The sequence below is a fragment of the Triplophysa rosa genome, linkage group LG24 (genome assembly GCF_024868665.1).
Source record: "Triplophysa rosa linkage group LG24, Trosa_1v2, whole genome shotgun sequence".
Classification (NCBI taxonomy): domain Eukaryota; kingdom Metazoa; phylum Chordata; class Actinopteri; order Cypriniformes; family Nemacheilidae; genus Triplophysa; species Triplophysa rosa.
Window position 1 is genome coordinate 15,826,569 of NC_079913.1, and position 20,034 is coordinate 15,846,602.

Here is a 20,034-nt window from a genome sequence, read left to right on the forward strand (position 1 = left end):
GTTTTCACAGCTATGGCAGCGCAGTGTTGGGCTATCATAGCAAAGTGTGAGTGACGTCAGTGGGCCGTTCCAAGATGGCGGACACGTCTACGTGCCAGGAGCGCTTGAATGCTGCATCTAGTTATTTATATCTACGTCATTGAGTGATTATTGACGTTGAAACAAGTTCAGTGAGTGTGTGAATATACAGCAGGCGTAAACATGACGGAACCGTCGAAAAGCGACATTTCTGCCATTTTCAAGCGTTTGAGATCCGTCCCGACGAATAAGGTGAGTTTGAGACGCACGACGCTGCGCGAGACAGCAGGAAGTTTGGACACGTTGCAGGTTTGATATCAAACATATGGCAGCCTATTCGCTTTAGTTTATCAACAGAGCATCGATTTAACACCCTTACCGTGCTTTTACTGTACTTCTCATGTTTACCACATGTCTCATGGTTAAAGTTTGACTGTGACTTTAGTGGTGGTACGTTTGTGGTTTAAACACAAAAAAGTTACCATTAAGTGTGACTCACTGTAGTAAAAGCAGAGTAGCATGGCAAACATCAGAGACCGGTAACATTTTACACTATAAATCAACCATTTAAAGAGTTTCCCGAAGTCATGTCGTACCTACTCGTTAATATTGATTAAAAAGAAATCTTCACACGTGACTTGAACATGCAATAGTTGAGTCAGTGACGCACTGCTTTATTAAATCATTTCCTAATATAAAAATGTAAACAAATGATACTGTATGAACAATCTAAACCCAACTCAATAGGCCACGGGAGGCGCAGGTGGGATTTTTTCACTGGGGGACCAAGCTGTCAGCAAATGATTTCAACTCTCAGTTAGTTATTTTGCGTCATTTGAGCTTTAACTAGTGCTCTAGAAGTTACTTTGCGTCACTTGGGCTAATGGTTTGCACTTAAAAGCCAACGGAGGATTCTTATATGAACTCATGGATAAAGAACTATGAACAAAGGCCTACCTATCAACACTAGCAATGCATCATCAAACTGTTATTTCCCACCAAAACATCATGCCTTATGCAAAATATGTTTTATTTAAACATAAATCTGTACATTTACCTCAGTCAAATTATACAGCACATCGGGTTAGATGATAATGTAATGCCAGGACCCTAATTTAGTCTGGCAAGTCCAGATAAAACATAATGTTTACCGCTACTACAGGCACAATTTAGGCAGCTAACAGCTCCTCATAGGACCCCGAGGGCCGGGTGGCCGACCCGATACTGAAGCAGTGACTGCAAAATAATCAAGGAGCGGCGGGCGGGCTTGTCCGCCGCTACTTAGGCTAATGTACATAGCGCAAACCATGATTAATCCTCAGTTTTACCAATGTTTGTCGCCTTTCGTAGGGACAGTCAGGGGGACGGATCGGGTCACCATGAATATGAGGGGGTCATGTCCCCCCCGTCCCTAGTGCCATCTGCGCGCCTGAGAGGCCATGATGAAATAGTAACGTTAGTTACAGTATTACAGTAACACAACCGCTTGAATACACGTGTCATCATTTGACAAAATGTGTTTTTTAACTAACAAAGAGAAATACACCAAGAATATTCACAAGAAAAGAGCAGAGTACTCTTCAGTAGCCTACATATAAATGAAATTTAATTGTATTCAAATGAAAATGATTGCTCATTTCTAATGCAAATTAGACATTAGAGGAATGATGTGATGTTATGTTTTGTCAGGTGTGTTTCGACTGTGCGTTGAAGAACCCGAGCTGGGCGAGCATCACGTACGGTGTGTTTCTGTGTATCGACTGCTCAGGGACACACCGCTCGCTCGGAGTTCACCTCTCCTTCATCAGGTACGATCATGCAAACATGAAAAATCATTCACAGATTCACATTGTAGAAATGTTAGTTTAAAGAAACGTGCATTAATGTAAGACTTGTGTGTGTTGAGTTCAAGAGATTTCTTTCTTTCAACGTTACGACACCTGCACGGAACATGCGAGGTTTTGATTTAGTACCATGTGTGTAGTTGTGAAATGAAGGATTTGTTTTAAAACCTGTTCTGTGTTTTTGTGCAGGTCGACTGAACTGGACTCAAACTGGTCGTGGTTTCAGTTGCGCTGCATGCAAGTTGGTGGTAACGCTAGTGCCGTGAGTGTTTCTTATCGATCACGCTTCATTGCTTGCTGTTTTAAACGTTGTAACATAAAGTCGAACGTTTCCACAACCTAAAAAGAACGTTTCTACAACGTTGATTTTTGATCCCTACAAATAACCGAACAGGAACCAAATGCTAACGTCTGGGAAACGTGTTTTGGGTGTGTTATTATAGACAGAAGGTAAACCGTGTCACCGATCAGATGTATTCTCCTGTGATGACTCCTCGCTGTTGGTTTTTCACGCAGAGCACCTTTTTCAGTCAACACGGGTGTGACGCCAGCGCGGCCAACACCAAATACAACAGCAGAGCGGCTGCGCTTTATAGAGAGAAAGTCAAGAATCTGGCAACACAGGCCACCAGACGGCATGGCACTGAGGTCACACGCACGCACACACACACCTGTATAATACTGTACTGTACCGGTCCAGTCAGTGTTGTGAAACACTTTGTGTGTACTGCGCTGTACCCATCTGTGTCCTTGCTAAAGCACACTGTACTTGACTGTATTATACTGTCGTGATCAAAGCGGTTCGCTGTCTGATGTTATTATGATGGTGTGTGTTCAGTTGTGGTTGGACAGTCAAGCTCCTCTCTCTCCCACATCACCGGTGGACAAACAGCAGGATTTCTTCACTCAACACATTCAGGTAACTCACTCGCAGGACACGTCGTCAACTCTCTGTGTGTGTGTTTGACATTTTGTGCTTCCATTATATTGTATATTACAGTCAGTGGAGGAGAATATGTAGTTTGTTTGTTTATAGAGGGTTTAATAAATGAACGTTACTGCGCAAAAGCGCGTTCATGGACTGACCATAACTTCCGGTACACATTCACAAACAATAGAGCGCCTGTAGATTATTTCTGCTGATAACAAGCAAAAGAAACCGAGAAGAAGCGTTACTTGACTAAACTTGTCTCGGCAATATTTTGCATTTACACTGCGATACCAAGCTCAACCACTAGATGTCAATGTACCATACGGTTTCATATGCGACCGAACTATAGGACCCATTCAACAAATTGTTTATTTAATAAAATGAACATACAACAAAATCAATAAATAGTTGTTTAATACAATTATTACACAATAAAATAATACAAATGAATAGTAACATAAAAGAAATAAAATATAAATAGTTACTAGCCAAACACAGACTGGAAGTTAACTGCAGTCCCAGCGCGCGCGTCTGATGAAACTGTCTATACGCTAGTGCTGTTGTATGCCTGAGCATCTCAGAACACATTCAGACGGCGCATTTTTCCATTCCGACGCGCTGCTTTCCCATTGTTTTTCTATGTAAACACGCGTTTGACGGACGTACATGACCGTTATGCTTGCATATTTTGAAGCGCCTCGCACACGAGCGCCACGTTTTTAAGACGCCGTGTCAAGTAATAAAAATGCCACTTTTACATGCAGCGCTGCTCATCAATGTCAGTTCCAAAAGCAGTGAACCAATCAGAAGAATTTGGAGGCGGGGCAAGCGTTGCGACTTTCTGCAAGTTGGCATGTCAACTGTTTTATTTGACGCAACAAGGCGGAGGAGACATTCAAGGCTGCGTTTTTTAAAAAACCATATCCGAGCGCTGCGTCTAGCGTTTTTAGACTAGAGATGTGTTCTGTCTGAATGGCCCATAATACTGCCTGTTATTATATATGATATAATACTGAGACAAAACAACTGTTTGAAACGTTAAAGGGTTCGTTCATCCATGAATGAACCCCGATGGCCACGTGTTTGATCATCTCTTGATTCAGGATCTTAAGTGTTCGTGTGCGTGTGTTTTCTTCCAGACCGGCCAGAGGGAACAATCATCTTTTCCTCTGAACGTCAAGCAGCAGCTGCAGGATTCAAGAGTGGAGGACAAGAATAATAACGGTAGGATCAAGCGCACGGTGTGTGACCTCTACTGTACCAGTCTGACCGCTGCTTTTATCAACAGCTGACCCTTCAGAAGGACCGAGCATCTCTCCGCACGCCGCTTCAGGTAGCACACGCTGCCAATCCTCCAACTGTATGTGGTGTGTAACGACGGCATAAAACTAAACCAAATCATTCGTTTTCATACAGAGACCCTGACAGAGCCGTCATCGCTTCTGAAGAAAAAGCCAAGCGCAGCCAAGAAAGCCGTGAGTTTAGTGTGCAGTCCTGTAAATCTGACACGGAGAACACTGGGGCGGTCATATGAACGTGTGTGTGTGTCACGTGTGAATCAGGCGAGCTCGAGAAAAGCTGGTCTTGGCGCTCAGAAGGTCAGCGGTGAGAGTTTCTCAACACAGCAGAAGAGAGCTCAAGCTGAAGAGAAACTACAGGAACAAATCCACTCCAACAAGAGTCAAGCAGATGATCTGACGTGAGTCTGTCAGGGCCATTGAACGGTTCAGTTAGATCAGACGTCTGATGTTGACCCTGTGGCGTTGACCATGATTGGTCAGTTGAGTGGATGTTGTGTGTGTTGTGTTAGAGTTTCGTCTCTCGGTCTGGCGCGTGAGAGTCTGGAGGTCCAGAGGAAGAGAGAGCTGGAGAAACTCAAGTGTCTGGACGGGAAGAAGAAGGAGCAGGTGGAGCGTCTGGGCATGGGCTTCGGCGGCCGCAGGTCAGCACTCGCATCCGCTCCTCTCACTCTGTGTGTGTGTGTGTGTGGTTTCATCTGAATGTTGTGTTCGTCAGCGGGCTCTCTCACTCTGTGATGGAGGACATGAAGATCATTCAGCAGGAGTCTCCAGCTGCCATCTCCTCCAGGAACAGAACATACGAGAGAGACGATGAGGATGAAGAAGACCAACGCTTCTCCTCCAGGTAAGGCCTGGTCCGGTCGTCACATGTCCAGCGTGGCCCTTACCGGTGGCGTAGCACGTCAGGTCCGGGCCCATATGTTGTTAACCCAGTTGTTTACTCGGGTGTGTTATTTAAATGTTATTACACGGCTTGTTGGAATGCTTGATTCCGATTGGCCATTCGCGACATTGACACGCGTGTCAGTCACGCTCCAATAGTAACGGGAGTGCAAACTACCAAGCGCCAGAAAGAGGGAAAAACCAAAGCATTCTGCGTTTTGCACGTGTTTTTACTAGCGACATGTGAACGGCCCTGACATTTATATGATAATACAGTTATCACACTAAAGTTACTTACATCACGCTGGCTCTTTCAATCCTTCACCCCCCGTGTCTGTCAATACAGCAAATCCCGCCTTCTTTCATTTGATTGGCCACCTCAAGCAGATTGACATTGGCGAGCTCATTCAGAGTCTATATAAATTAAACTTGATTCCGTTTCCACACGACAAGGTAAACAAAGTACATTATACATTACACAATAATAATGGAGTGTAAATGATGATATTTATTCAAATGATTAAATGGATGCCAACTAATTGGGACAATAAAGACCGCCCTACTACCCCTAACCTCACCGTACACTTTATTATTAAACACCTGGTAACCAATTTTCAAATATATTCTTCATTTGCTTGAAAATAAATGCCTGTATGATCTAATATATGTGATGTGAAAATTGGCGATAGGTGGATTTGAACTTGCATCAGAACTACTTGTCACGCGTTCTCTCACTTCGCCACTAAAGCTCCTGGCAAAGCGCTGTAGTTTTTACAGCAACTCACATATGTCCATAGGTCGACCAGATCTGAGATCAGTTGTTTTGTACAATATCGTACGGCCATGAATAAAGCTTGAATCCCGGGCCCATATGCCCCAGCATACCCAGACGCTACGCCACTGACCCTTACCATAAAATGCCACTGACCATTTATTTGTGTTTTGTACGCCGTAGGTTTGTGGATGATGCTCCTGGCTCGTCCGATCTGTTCTTCTCTCAGTGGGCTGGAGGCAAAAAGCAAACGAAACCAGAGTCTGACTTCTATCTGGACACCAAGAGACCCTCAGCGGACCAGAGGTGAGAGCCCTTCAGGTCACACCTGAATAAAGACACTGCAGAGATTTGACCAATCAGAACGCTGTCATGTGATCACAGGGCCTCAGCCAGGAAGAAAGCCGAAGCGCAGTCGGCCTCTGATGATGCTCAGAGGAAGTTTGGAGACGTCAAGGCGATTTCTTCAGACATGTACTTCGGCAAGCAGGATCACACCGAGGTGACGCCGTCGTTTACCTTCCAGTGTGTTTTTCTGTCCACTGTAATGTTGTGTTCATAATCCAGTTCATTAGAGGTCATCAACGTCGTGAACACTCTTTCATCAGCCACTAGTTTCATATTATGTTACCTTCTATTACTTTATAAACATTTTGTTCAAAGCACACATACACAGAGAAACTAAATATCATTGAAATACTGAAAAGTTGCCAAATGCAACTTCTTAATATCCAAACTTAAAAATTGTTACAAAATAACTCTTTATATATCTTTTAAAGGTGGGATGAAGTGGTGTTGTTTATTGTTTTAGGTCTATTTATGACATTCGCATGATTTTTAAATTCAAAATCAATAAGTAATAGGCTATTTTCTACCCGGGTTTTGAGGCCAACTCTGCAAACGCTCGGTTTTAATGGGCGTACCGCATTGAAGACTTTATAAGTAAACGCCCACTGTGATCGCGGGTCTCAAATGTTACGAGAGTTTCCATGATAAATAAACAAACGGGAGACTCCCGGTAACTTATGGATATCACCCAGCACCCGAAATAATACCAACACACTTCCATTATTCGCAAACGGTGGATAAAACCTTGAAAAATGATATATGAGCCCACCAAATCACAGAGATCCCGATTCGCACGGGCTTAAGATCACAGACAACCTCTGCGTAGATCAAGCGATCAATAACAAAGCAATAGAGACGCATAGTACAAACATGTTTTACTCACATAAGATTGCTGCGCCATTCCTATCGGATCCAATATTGACGGCACAGCACTGCTTTTTAATTTTAGTCTCTCCACAAATCCAGTGCCTTGTTCACGAAGGAATCCTCGGAGAAATGAAACGAACAAACGCTCCATGTTTTTCCCAAGTGAGCTGGAACGTCTTTAAAATAAACTGCAACCACGCATTCCTAATATCAGAATCAGAAGGAAGGTTATGCAGCGACTGTGTTCTTCCACAACCTGGCACTCACTGCACAATATTTGGCGATCTTTAACGGCATGTTTGTTTGTTTATTGCTTGCTCGCTCTATCTGGTTCTGCGCCACTGGTTCTGTCATGCGTGAACCAGTGGGCGGGGCTAGAGAAGTAGTCGTTGATATTCTTCTGTGGAGGCGGTGTTCAACCTATCGTCATAGATAGGTGCATTCCAGAACCTGGCGTTCGCTGGGCCTGGTGTTAATAACAGATGTAATCTCAGTAACAGGGGCGTTTTCAGTCACTTACAGGATGTTCGCGTGAATACCATTCCCTCTTATATAACAAAAGCTCGGGTTAAAATTGTGATTTTAATTCATCGCCCCTTTAATGACTTTTTTGCCAATAACAGAAAAGAAATGAATATTTGGCACAACTGATATATGAATCAACTTCTGAGGTGAATTATTTGTGATTTTTCTCTCTCTCATGTGCAGTATGAAGTTCGTGCTCGACTGGAGAATCTCTCGGGCAATTCTTCCATCAGCTCAGCGGATCTGTTTGATGAACAGAAGAAAGCTTCAGGTGAGTTTAATGATCAACTCTGAATGGTTTCCATTATTTTGATTGACATCATGAGAATATTCTAGACAGATGACCTCATCGATATATCAACTCCAATCTTGATTGGTGGGCAATTCCATGAAAATGTCAACCTTACCATGAAATAAAAATCACGTTTTTACCAAAGGATTTTACTCTACTAACAGCACAGATCTCAATATTTGGTGGTTGAAATACCATGTGAGGTTTCTCTTCAAGTTTTGAAAGCATTCGTTTTATTTCTAGTGCATGATTGTTCATTGTCAGGTACAATGGACAGAAACAAATGGTTCAGTATATTGGTAACTACTACATGTGATGAGTTGTAGTTCTTATTTGAACCGCATGACTCACTTGTGTTTGTGTGTCTCAGGCCCGAGCGGCTCGTACAAGCTGAGTAACGTTCTGCACACCGTGCCCGACATGACTCAGTTTAAGAGCGGCGTTCGCTCGGTGGCGGGAAAACTTTCCGGCATGGCCAGTGACGTGATGTCCAACATACAGGTGTGTGTCCTGTAGTTTCACTCCATATAAACAGTGTGTGATTCCTCATTTTCCCCGTCTGCTTCTCTGTTTCACTGCAGGACCGCTACAATACATGAAGTCTCGCCGGACGGCACAGAGATGGACCTCACGGACACTGAAGAGCGATGACTGTAGCTCCATAAGTGCATTATAATCTTTGTGAAGCAGCTGGTATTATCTGCCACATCATCATTCAACTCCTCGCTTTTTCTTTTTAATTGATTGCTTCGGCATTTTGCCACTTTTAGTCAGTTTGGGGATTTAGGTCACTTTATTTTCTACTGTGTATATTGGAATATATATAGGAATATTTTACTTTGGCAATATTCGGTGTGGTTGTTCTGCATTTTTTCATACTTGTGTACTGGTTCACCATACGAAGAACACGTTCATTAAGTCATTTTTCTTGAGGACCAAAACATCTCTTTGTTTCGAAGAGAAATGTTTACACTGGTGTATTGTTTTTCTCTTCTCAAAGTGCACTATTTCACCTACAGCATCAAGACTCAATAATGTTATGAAGACAGTTTATTAAGTGAAATAGTGATAAAAACAGCACGTTGAGCAGCTCATTCCAATAGTCGAATGAAGAAAGAAAATAATATTTTCGTTGCCTGATCGGAGTTATTTAACGCTTGTCCAATTAAAGAGCTTTACAAATGTTTATAAGTGGCCTTTAAACCTTTCCATAAATCTTACGAAGAATAAAAGGTCAAAATCTAATTTACTCCATGTTTGATTTTTCCTATTCTTGTATGTCCATGGATTAATTGAATCCATAATTAGATCAATAAATGCTTGCTAAACTTGTTTTCTTTCATTGTGGACAGATGGGCTGTCGATGACATTTACTGGTTACTGCAGTAAAAAAATATTGTGTTACGTATGAATTAAACACTTTAATTACTTTTCCCGTGTCTTGACTTTTCATGGAAGATTGACTAGTGAATGAGTACTGTATGTTAAAGCTGTTGAAGATGATGATTCACAGTAAGTCCTGCAGGGGGCGCGCGGCGGTTCACAGCTCTGACTGCTCCATTGAGCCTCGTGACAGTCTGCATAGGTTTTGTTTTATTAGATATATTAATATACTATTTAACTCTTTTATATATGTTAATCCTCATAAATAATTAATATATGAACGGTAACATATCTCACAAATTTTAAATAAAATTGTCTACGTCAACATCACACGCCTGTGATTGGCCCATCGGTGCGTGACACTTCAGCAGCGGTCTCAGAAACCGGAAAAATTACACTCGCTTTTAACTTTTTATAGATTTTTAAGTTCATAATAAAGTGAATCGTTAAAATATCGAATGTGATTTATTATTATTGACCGGTCTTATCTGACAAATTAGCACCTTCCGGGCCGTTAAGCCCCGCCCTCCTCAGAACTACTGCGTAAACTCGCTTTCAGGAGACGCGCTGTTTCTGTGCTGCTGCTGCGTGCGTGCGTGGCGAGTTCAGCGTCTGACGAGATTTAAAACTCTCTACAATCACTTAACAGATAATGACTTTCCTTTAAAACATATCGCTCTATACTCGCACGGGCACGTTTATATCTGCGCACTCTGAAGGCGCTTTTCAAGGTTGAAAGACTTCATCTGCTGGTTCAAACATGCAGAGCCGCGACGTAAAACAACGCAAAAAGGCGTCAGATGCCAAAGAAAACGGAGAGAAGAGAAGACCAGAAGAGAAAGATGAAGACAAAAGCAAGAGAGACGCAGAAGAGAGGAAACACACGAGGAGCTCTGACGTGAAGCTCGTGTTGAGTCTGGTGGCTCTCGCCGTTTCTGTGGTCGTGATGTGGTGAGTTCACACTAAACTAATCCGGATCGGGTTCATTTAGTCTCACCTTGTCTCATTGGTTTGTTCTCACAGGATTCTCTATCAGCACAGCTCGAGGTTTACAGAGATTAAAGAACAATATGATGATTTATACGAGAAGACTCGACGTGTCCTGGAGCTTCAGTCACAGATGTCTTCAGTCTCAGATAAAGTGAGTTTCATTCAAACATCACACTTGATATCATTCCTTCCTTCATTCCTTCATTCCTTCACTCTCAGACGGATGCACCTGAAATACAGTGAGTTCCAAAAGTCTCAAACCACCAGTGAAAATACGCTTGCCTTTCTTTTCTCACTGCAGTTTGTATGATTACAAATGATATTATAAGCAAAACAGTTGAAGTGAAAAGTTGAATGGAAAAATAAAGAATGAATTTGACAGCAGCTCTGAATGAAAACCTGAAGGTCCATGTGCTCCGGCCGGATCTTCATCAATCTGACAATCAAAAAGCATTTTGAGTGTCTCCAACACATTTTATAATCACCCCTTATGCACATTATCCCGTCTGTCAAAAACATGATCTGGTGGTTGGGTCAAATATTAGAATTGTTCATTTGAATATTAGCACATCAGCGTCTGTCAAAACATAATGTTGCTACATAATCAGAAGGCAAAATAATACCATATCGTATAGTCATGTACAGTCAATTACAATCCATTAATGGAATCTGAAAGAAAACATTTTCAGCAGTAAATGTCCACATTCAGACAGACACTGTGTCATGTGTATAAACTTGCATACAGCACCAGGACACTAGTAGTTCAGTCTGAACACAGACTCATCATCATCATTTCATGTGTTGTGGATGCAGCTGCAGGCCTCTGTCGACGAGCTTCTGTCCTCCACGACACGGATGACACAACTGAGACATGACATCACCTCCATCCACGACACGTCTACAGCGCTACAGGAGCACCAGGAGACGTCTTCACTTCAATATCAAACGTTAAACAAACGCTTCCAGAACGTCACGGAGACGTGGCAGAGCAGAGTGACGGCCGTGACCGACGACCTCAGCGCACTGAAGACGGACTCGCGCTCCACGCACGGACGAGTAACCAATCATGTCAACTCCGTGGACGGACGTGTGCGTGTTCTGAGCGAGCGTCTGCAGGAGCTGGAGGACGGCATCAAGAGAAACACGCGTGTGTTAGATCGGACCGAGGAGGAGGACGCTCGGAGAGTCCAGGAGCTGCTGGACTGGAACTCCAGACGCTTCTCTGAAGTCCAGGAGCGACTGCGACTCGTCGGCAGACTGCGGGACGAGCTTCAGAAGAGGCTGGAGAAGACGATCCCTCGCGTCCAGCAGTGGGAGAGCCGGCTGCCGGATGTAGAGGAGTCGGTACGCTCGATGCTCAGAGTCCGAGCTCAGCTGAGCGAGACGGAGAGGAGATTAACGGAGCTGACGCTGCAGGTGCAGAGAACAGAGGAGAAGATCTCCGACTGATCCAGAGCAGCTCAAACTGTCCGAGACGCTGGACCATGAGAAGAATGACAGGACAGTAATCACAGCTCATACTGATGATAAATCACCTGAAACTGCTCATCTACTCTACCGTTTAGATGTTGTTTACCTGTAATGTAAAACAGAAAAGACATTTCATTGGTGGAATACACAGTATCGCATCTGAACCTGCGGCCTGAAGATTTGACCTCAGTGACATCACTGGTATCACAAGACCCAACATGTTTAACACAAATATATATGAGAGCTTCGAGAGAAGCAAAGAAGAACGATGAATAACAAAAGTGTTCATTTATGTAAAGCATTTGGAGAATAAAGCAGGAGAGGACATTGATCAGAGATGTTATACAATAGTTATAACATAACAAAACCTTAGTCATTTCAATATTCCTGCATTTCACATGATGTCATTCTTACTCTGCTAAAATGACAATATCTGGGTGTAAAATACGATATACTTGTTCCACGAGGGTCACAACTGATATTTTAAAGGCATTTAATCATATCTAGTTTGTGCATTTATATGTACTTATACAAGTTTTTATTCAAAGGCATAATTCTGAGTATGTCTGGATATTTTGTGTTTGTATGGATTCTGTCTGTTGGATTTGTAAACTAGATATTGTTTTGCTGATTTTAATAAAATCTGACAATAGATTCGATCTTAAACTCCTGTGTCTTGACAGTATGCAATGTACACATGAACACTAGATAGCAACGTTTGTTCTTGATGAAGCATGGCCTGAAATTTCAGTTTGAAAGCCTTAGTTTAGAAAATTGGAAATCTTTACATGTTGACAGTTCAGCATGATTTAGTTTGTAAAAACATGATTAAAAGTATGATTTAATATGATGCCAGAAAATTGAGCATGGTGCTTGCTTATTTTATCATGATGTTAACGTGTCTTAGCATGGTGCTAGCACTATGTTGCCTTTTTACATGCTTTAGCATGATGCTAGCACATGTTAGTTCAATGTAGCATGAAGCTAACATGTTTTAGGTCAATTTAGCATTAAGCTAACGTGTTTTATGTTAATCTAACATGAAGCTAACGTGTTTAGGTCAATCTAGCATGAAGCTAACCTGTTTTAAATTGATCTAGCATGACGTTAACCTGTTTTAGGTCAATCTAGCATGAAGCTAACCTGTTTTAAATCGATCTAGCATGAAGCTAATCTGTTTTAAATGGATCTATCATGAAGTTAACCTGTTTTAGGTCAATCTAGCATGAAGCTAACCTGTTTTAAATCGATCTAGGTCATGAAGCTAACCTTATCATGTTGCTAATCATGAAGCTAACCTTATCATGAAGCTAACCTGTTTTAGGTCGATCTAGCATGATGCTAACGTTAGAGTGATGTGCCATTTTTCCCGGACACGTCCTGGCCAGGATTTCAGGTGCATCCTCCGGGGGTCGCATTTGTCCACCGCATACATCATCGAGGTTTATTAATCCAGGTTTTATTTCAGAGAAGCAACCGATATATTCAAGGTAAGAATGAGACTTCAATGATTAAATGTCGTAGAGAAATAAATAATGTTTTTTAACTACATTTGTGAGAACCTCGATGACGTATGGGGTGGATAAATGCGACCTCTGGAGGACGAACCTGAACCCTGGCCAGGACGTGTCCAGGAAACATGGCATGAATGGTCACCCAAGCTAACGTGTTTTAGGTCAATCTAGCACCATGCTAACGTGTTTTTATCTTCTCAGAGTGAGAGGCCTCATTTAAACATTGTTTCATTGTACGTCTGTGGGAGTTTTGAGGATTTCCAAGATCCAGTACAGGCCCCAGAGCGATATTCTACATGTTTTGTTGTGCTGTTTGAATACTCATAATTATAAGAGGTGTATTTATCATGAAGAAGCAGTTTAACCTCTGTGTTGTGTGTATTTGTCTAGTGCGAGCGTGTTCAGTCTCTCATGTCCAGTCTGAAGAGACCGCCGGCTGTTTCTCACCTGGAGAGTTTGGACGTGGAGGTCTCTCGGCTGAAGGAGAAATTCTCAAACCTTACCAGACAAAGGCAGCGACTCCAGGAGAACCTGAGTGGTCTGGTTCAGGCCGTGCAGAACGTGGAGAACCGAACTCTGGCGATCTCTAGTGATGTGATGTCAAAGGTGGCCTCCGTCCGCACAGACGTCAGGCGTATGTCTGGACTGGAGGGTGAAGTGGAGGATCTCCTCAGTCAGACAAACACCCTCGAGGAGAAGGTCGCTCAGACCGAGAAACTGATGATCAAACGCATCGCCGATCTGCTGGCCGGCAGCATCGATCGTGTTTCTGCTGTGAAGAGCACGACGGAGAGGAACGCTCAGAGACTGGATCACATGGCTAAACTCATTCAGGATCTTTCCACAGCTAACAGTGAGCTCTCGGAGCGCATCCTGACGCTGGAGAGCGCTCAAGCCAAGATGTTGAAGATGAGCACGTTCGCCGCTGACCTGAAGCCCAAAGTGTTCACCATCAGACAGGACTTCATCGTTCTAGAGTCCAAACTGTCCGAACTGACGCTGAGGATCGGACTGATCGCTGAAGACGTCATGAGAGAAGAACAACTGACAGAGATGAAGAACCACCAACCGTACATGTCTGAAGATTCACATGACATCTGACACACTGGACTAGAAACACGCACTGACACGTTCAAACTCACGTTTAGATCAAGAGTGCCTTTTATAACAGGATCTTTCTACATAAATGTAATTTATTGCAATATTTCTTGATCAAATTTGAAACAACTTTTAATACAATTTAAAGGGGAGATTTTTTTCTACTTGTACACAAATGTAATATAAATCTTAGGGGTCCACAGAATGTGTCTGAAGTTTCAGCTCAAAATACACCGCAGATCTTTTATTATACCATGCCCTAGTTGCCCAGTTTTAGAGCATGCGAGGAGAAACGCGCTGTTTTGGTGTGTGTCTCTTTAAGTGCAAATGAGCTACTAGTCTCCGCCCCCTTTTCACAGAAAACTCAGCCAGGGCTGTGTGCTTCCATCGACAAAAGAAGGGTCACATGAAGCGAATGAGAAACGCTGCTTCCGTCTTTAAACACCAAACACATTGTTTTATCTATACGCGAAAACACACATGACAAACCAAACGCGTATTTACAAACCATACACACTGCTTTCTACAAGTGAAAGTGGCCTACCCAAGAAAGAAGGGTCACAAAGCGAATGAGAAACTACTGTGTCTCGTCTTTGAACACCAAACACGTTGTTTTCTATATAAGCACACCTGTTTCCCCCGGGGCCATTCGTGAAGGCGCTCCGGTCCCTGTTGGTCCGCTGTCGGGAGTGAGACCCGCGATCGCGTCACAGGGTTTCACGGGTGAAATAACAAAACGGGAGGGTGGCGGGAAATCATGTTACCATGACAAACCCGTCGCGTGTTTACAAACCATACACACTGCTTTCTATAAGTGAAGATACTGAAGATATGCTTTGCTTACTTTTGCCATGGTGTCAGAACTAATTCACATATGTCGCTTGCGAACACAAAAATGGCAGCAGCGCCATGGGTGGACACGTTCAGAAAAGGGGCGGTAATATTATAATAAGAACAACTACCTACATCAGAAAGCGAGCGAAATCTGAACGGCTGGTTTTCTCACAGGCTTGCAGAGATAGGCTCACGTAAACAAAGTTACTGGATTGTCATTTTTCACGTTTTATGAGTTGGTAGATGCACCAGACACCCGATTATAGCACTTAAACATTGAAAAAGTCAGATTTTCATGAAATGTCCCCTTTAATGCAAGGTTCATGTAGAGTGTTGTTAAAGGGGTAATATGACACGGCTAAAAGGAATATTATGGTTTGTTTTAGATGTAAGTCAATGTGTATACAAATTTAAGGTTGATAAACGCTGTATTTTCCACACACTGTGCATGTTTGTATCTCCTCTTTGCTCCGCCTCTCTGAAACACGCTGATTTTTTACAAAGCTCATGGCTCTGAAAAGCGAGGTGTGCTGTGATTGGCCAGTTCACCAGTGTGTAGTGATTGGTGGAATACTGCAAGCGTGTAACGCCTCTGACCATATTTGGAACATCAGGTTCCTCTTCAATTGTGCTGACAGGTACGCCCACCTTACTTGAGTCTACATTTGGGCGGTCTTAGTCAAATCAGACCACCAACTGACGTAGATTTGTGGGGGTGTGGCTACACGAGGTGTTTCAGGCAGGTCTGGGTGAGCATTAGCTTTTACATAGAATGACTCTTTTGTTCCCACACTTTCATTTATGCAATCATACGTGTATAATACAAGCATGAACAACTTATAACACACCAAAGACACAGAAAAACACGTGTTCACACCATATGACCCCTTTAAAGTCGCATGGAAACTTGTATCTCCATTTTTTATTTTTTTCCATAAATTGTTTCTATTGGTCATCCTTCATGTTTAACCAATGAAAAGTAGTCAAAAAAGCTCGTCAACATTTCATGTTTTTCCATTTCATAAAAAGCAGCAGTTTTGAAAATATGAGGTTTCCCCCGACAACGACATGCAAAGCTATTAGATTCAGTGATCATGGTAATGAGTTTTTGATTTGGAATATAAATTATTTATCATCTGGGTTTATTGTCTGTACATGAGCTGATGAAATATTGACATCATTACTATTTGGCATCTTTTAAGTATTATTAATTAATAATATTATTAATATTGTCACCACATTTCTTTTAAAATGCTTTAAAATCTAAAACATTTTAATAAAGAATTGAAATGTGATCATTTGAAGAATGTTTCTTTAATGGCCTACAGTCATTTTCTTGTGATCCAGGAGGACATCTGTTATGATGTCCGACTCCACCCATCAGATGATGTCATTAGAGACGCTGTACTTCACAAACTACAGCACATCTTGTTTGATCTCGTGTGATTGAAACATTTCACATAACTTGATTCATTTCATCACAAACTCATTCATCAGAGAATGATCCAAATAAAAGATGCTTCATCTATGGACGTGTCTGTATTACAGTGAGAGTTCCATCTAAAATTGAACATTTAATAAGAGAAATCTTCAAAGAAATGTTTGTATTTTGAGAGGCTGTGTTGCGTATGTTGGGTTTGAAGAATTCTTTAGGCAACACGTGTACCGAGTTTAATGACAAGATTGTCTTTAAAGCTTTAGTTCGGCCAAACATTAAAATCATTTCATGTCAAACCCGTACGAGTTGGTTTCATCAGATATTTTGAAGAATGTTGATAATCAAACAACACCGAACCCCATTGACTTCCATCGTATGAAAACAAAACCACGGAGACGTTTCTCAAAATATCTTCTGTTGTGTCCCACTGAAGAAAGACTCACACACAGCTTTTGAATGACTTGAGGGTGAATAAACGATGATGAACTCTCTCTTTAAAGGGACAATTCACCCAAAAATGAACATTCTGTCATCATTTACTTCTAACAAGCCTATATCAGTTTCGTTGTTCTGCTGAACACAGAGAAAGAAATTTGGAAGAATGTTTGTAACCAAACCATCCTAGGGCACCATTGACTACTACAGTAGGGAAACATCTTCTATGTTAGTCAATGGTGCCCCAGAACCGCATTCTTCAAAATATCTTCTTTTGTGTTTTACATAACAAATACATTTATACAGGTTTGGAACAACTTGAGGGCAAATTAATAATGACAGAATTTTCATTTTGGGGTGAACTGTTCCTTTAAATACTTCCTAAATCATGCAGTCTACAACCATGTCAAACATATTTAAAATGTCATTTTATACAATTGACCGAAAAATATTCAGGAATATGTGTTTGCGCATTTGTATTATACCTAGAGTCAAATGTAATGTGAATCACACGTTAGTTCATAAAGGTTGTAAACATTTTTATTGTAAAACAACTACAATCCTGATTCCACTTTTAAAAACTGAACAGATAAAAACTACAGTGCAGGTATTTGTAGACGTCAGCAGTTCATCCATTCAGATCTCTGTTTGGCTTATTTCAGATTCATCCGTCTCTTCTCTTGCCATCTCGAGATCTCGCACTACCTCCGAACCCTCCGCCTCGAGCTTGAGTTCCACTGCCTGTAATCTCACCTGAGCCTCACTCAGACTCCTCTTCATCTCCTCCACGTCGTCTCTCAGCGTCTCCGTCGCCGTTCTGTAGTTCTGCAGCGAGCTCTGGTGAGATTCGTACTTTGCTGTAAGAGATTCGTACAGTTTGTTGGTCTGCTCCGTCAGCGAGTCCTCGCTCTCCTCCGTGGCCTTCAGTCTGGCCTCCACGTCTTCTCCTCGTCTCTCCACCTTCAGCAGTTCCTTCCTCAGCTGCGTCTCCAGGGTCTGAAGGGCCCCGTCGGAGCGCTCCAGCCCGTCGCTCAGAGCCTGGACCTGGTCGGACGCGGCCTGTGCGCCAGTGCGAGCCGCTGACACCTCCTCCCGTATCGTTCCCACAATGCTCCTCATCAGCGAGCGCACGGACTCAACCTCCTCCGACACAGACGCTACCTCTCTGTTCCTGGTCTGGAGTTCGGCGCTCACGGCGGTGATCTGCTCCCTCAGGACCTCCATGTTACCCTCGGACACCTCGTTGGCGGTGTTGAGGTTGGCCACGGCGCTGTTGATGGACGTCAGCTCCTGTTGGAGGAGCGCAGGCGTCTGATGCTCCTGCAGGTGAGATTTAAGCTCCTGAAGTTCATTCTTGTAGCGGCTCTGTTCTCCGGAGAACTCCGACACGCTCTCGGCGATGGAGCGGCTCAGCTGGGCCAGACGTTCCTCGAGGGTTCGCTCCAAAGACGAGACGTCCCGCTCCCGAGCGTCCTTCACCTCCTCAATGCTGTCTGTCAGATCTCTGAAGATTTTATTCTGGAGGTTCTGCAAGGTTTCCTCCAGACGACGGTTGTCGGCTTCTCCTCTCTGCACCGCACGACTCGAGCTCTGTAGGTCAGCTTTAACACCGACCACGGCCGACTCCAAACCCTCCAGAGATTCCTTCACTGAACTCATCTGAGAACACACACGGAGAAATCACACATGACATATTGTTTCAATTATTTCTCCTAGACATCAATGAAACTGAATAGAAAGCAAATACAAACGTTTGCTCGTGAGAAAAAAGTCTATATTTGAGTGATGAAGTGGATGTTTATGTTTAATGTATTGTGCTGTTGTTTCTCTTTCATCTTCAGTGTTTTGTGCACGTATATTCTTGCGTCGCTCCGAGTTCATTTGTTTAACAAATGGAAATGTGTGAGCGTTTGTTAATCTAATTGCCTGCTCACAAACTCACTTTGAATGTGACTCAGTCTCACGAAAATATAATAGTAAACGTCTAATAAGGACCTGCTTACTCTTGAAACAAGGTGTTTAATGCATTTTCATTCTCAATTTCATTTTTATCAACACTGATACAACTTTTTGCAAGCTTTTGTTGATAGTAAATTGCAGTGAAGTACAGCTGAAGATGCTGGGAAACCCAGACCCCCCCCCTCTCTGATCTGAGCAGCCAATCACAGATCACCACATCTGCTGCATTTCATGATGTTTACAACTCTGCATATTTACATTTGAAGTCCATTCAGAAGGTAAAACATCTGAATAAGGGACGAGCACCGAATGCAGAAGCAGAACGTCAGATACATTTACATGTATTCATTGGTCAGATAAACAGACGAAAGTTAGAAAAGTTATACAACGTGTCAGTGTGTTATAAACACAGACTGTCTGTCGCAGTTCACTCATATCGACTCATATCACTGTGATCATATCCTGTCAGTAAAGATAAGAACTCCTCAGACGAATAACAGACCTGTCGAAGCGCGCGCTCCACCTCACGCGCCACCTCTGTGTATCTCTCCGTCGATTCTTCGTGTTTCAGGTTCAGAAGTTGGACCTCAGATGACACTTGTTGGAAATAAAGCGCCGCGAGCACCGCGCCTCCTGCGAGCGTCAGATAAAACAGCGCAGAGATCAACTTCATGAGCGCGCTCGGACCCGCGTTCTTCGGGCTCTTCTTCACCGCGTCATCGTGCTGGACCGCGGGGCTTTTGTCGTTCGTGTGCGAACTGATCTTACTTCTGTTTTTCGCAGTCATCGTGGCTGTCTGTCCGGTGAGTTTGGACGCTCGGGGGTCTTTAAAGCGCCGGACGCGCAGTGACGTCACGTAGCGCCGCGTTCCTTTGCAGATGGGAAAGTATGGAAATCTCCCTCCTGTAAAGAGAAACGCGTGCGAACGTTTTTAACACCGATGAAAACAATCTGCCACTGCTTTAATAAATAAATGAAAGAATTATTTCATTTTTCTATATTTGAATTGTAAGCAGACTTTAAAGATCAATGTAATAACGACTCTGTGTAAAACATCATAAAGTGCACAGGACTTGATATCGTTCATGCAACTTCTTTAACTGAATGTAGCAGAAAGGCGGTTTGGGGCTGTT

At 42.8% G+C, this 20,034-nt stretch overlaps 3 protein-coding genes across 5 annotated transcripts; 2 read left to right on the forward strand and 1 right to left on the reverse strand.

The window, feature by feature from the left end:
* The first annotated feature begins 116 nt into the window (after positions 1–116).
* arfgap3 (ADP-ribosylation factor GTPase activating protein 3) lies at positions 117–9,204 on the forward strand. The gene is made up of 16 exons (XM_057324844.1): positions 117–270; positions 1,708–1,826; positions 2,052–2,124; positions 2,379–2,510; positions 2,701–2,781; positions 3,933–4,017; positions 4,082–4,126; positions 4,210–4,268; positions 4,356–4,492; positions 4,604–4,735; positions 4,810–4,938; positions 5,932–6,054; positions 6,133–6,250; positions 7,672–7,759; positions 8,151–8,281; positions 8,362–9,204. The coding sequence occupies exons 1-16, from the start codon at positions 202–204 to the stop codon at positions 8,377–8,379; spliced, it is 1,539 nt and encodes a 512-aa protein (XP_057180827.1). The 5' UTR covers positions 117–201; the 3' UTR covers positions 8,380–9,204.
* A 496-nt stretch (positions 9,205–9,700) lies between these two features.
* Positions 9,701–16,515, forward strand: ikbip (IKBKB interacting protein). 3 transcript variants are annotated; one of them, XM_057324854.1, is made up of 3 exons: positions 9,701–10,114; positions 10,187–10,304; positions 13,528–16,515. In XM_057324854.1, exons 1-3 carry the CDS (start codon positions 9,924–9,926, stop codon positions 14,236–14,238), a joined length of 1,020 nt encoding a protein of 339 aa, XP_057180837.1. In that variant the 5' UTR covers positions 9,701–9,923; the 3' UTR covers positions 14,239–16,515. The 3 variants fall into 3 exon arrangements, with proteins under 3 accessions (XP_057180837.1, XP_057180838.1, XP_057180839.1); XM_057324855.1 differs by having other exon boundaries at positions 9,701–10,111; XM_057324856.1 differs by lacking the exon at positions 13,528–16,515 and adding an exon at positions 10,967–12,545 and having other exon boundaries at positions 9,702–10,114.
* Positions 16,516–17,465: 950 nt separating this feature from the next.
* ckap4 (cytoskeleton associated protein 4) lies at positions 17,466–20,034 on the reverse strand. Its single transcript, XM_057324393.1, has 2 exons — positions 19,404–20,034; positions 17,466–18,601 (listed from the first exon to the last, which is right to left on the reverse strand). The coding sequence occupies exons 1-2, from the start codon at positions 19,686–19,688 to the stop codon at positions 17,579–17,581; spliced, it is 1,308 nt and encodes a 435-aa protein (XP_057180376.1). The 5' UTR covers positions 19,689–20,034; the 3' UTR covers positions 17,466–17,578.

Bases quoted from the DNA above. Each gene is read 5' to 3' on its own strand.
- arfgap3 (XM_057324844.1), top strand. From the start codon at position 202: ATGACGGAACCGTCGAAAAGCGACATTTCTGCCATTTTCAAGCGTTTG. The intron at 4,018-4,081 runs GTAGGATCAAGC...TTTTATCAACAG, and splicing joins GGAGGACAAGAATAATAACG to CTGACCCTTCAGAAGGACCG. The intron at 4,493-4,603 runs GTGAGTCTGTCA...GTGTTGTGTTAG, and splicing joins AGTCAAGCAGATGATCTGAC to AGTTTCGTCTCTCGGTCTGG.
- ikbip (XM_057324854.1), top strand. From the start codon at position 9,924: ATGCAGAGCCGCGACGTAAAACAACGCAAAAAGGCGTCAGATGCCAAA. The intron at 10,115-10,186 runs GTGAGTTCACAC...TTGTTCTCACAG, and splicing joins GTTTCTGTGGTCGTGATGTG to GATTCTCTATCAGCACAGCT. The intron at 10,305-13,527 runs GTGAGTTTCATT...GTATTTGTCTAG, and splicing joins TGTCTTCAGTCTCAGATAAA to TGCGAGCGTGTTCAGTCTCT.
- ckap4 (XM_057324393.1), bottom strand. From the start codon at position 19,688: ATGACTGCGAAAAACAGAAGTAAGATCAGTTCGCACACGAACGACAAA. The intron at 18,602-19,403 runs GTCTGTTATTCG...GTGTGTTCTCAG, and splicing joins TGGAGCGCGCGCTTCGACAG to ATGAGTTCAGTGAAGGAATC.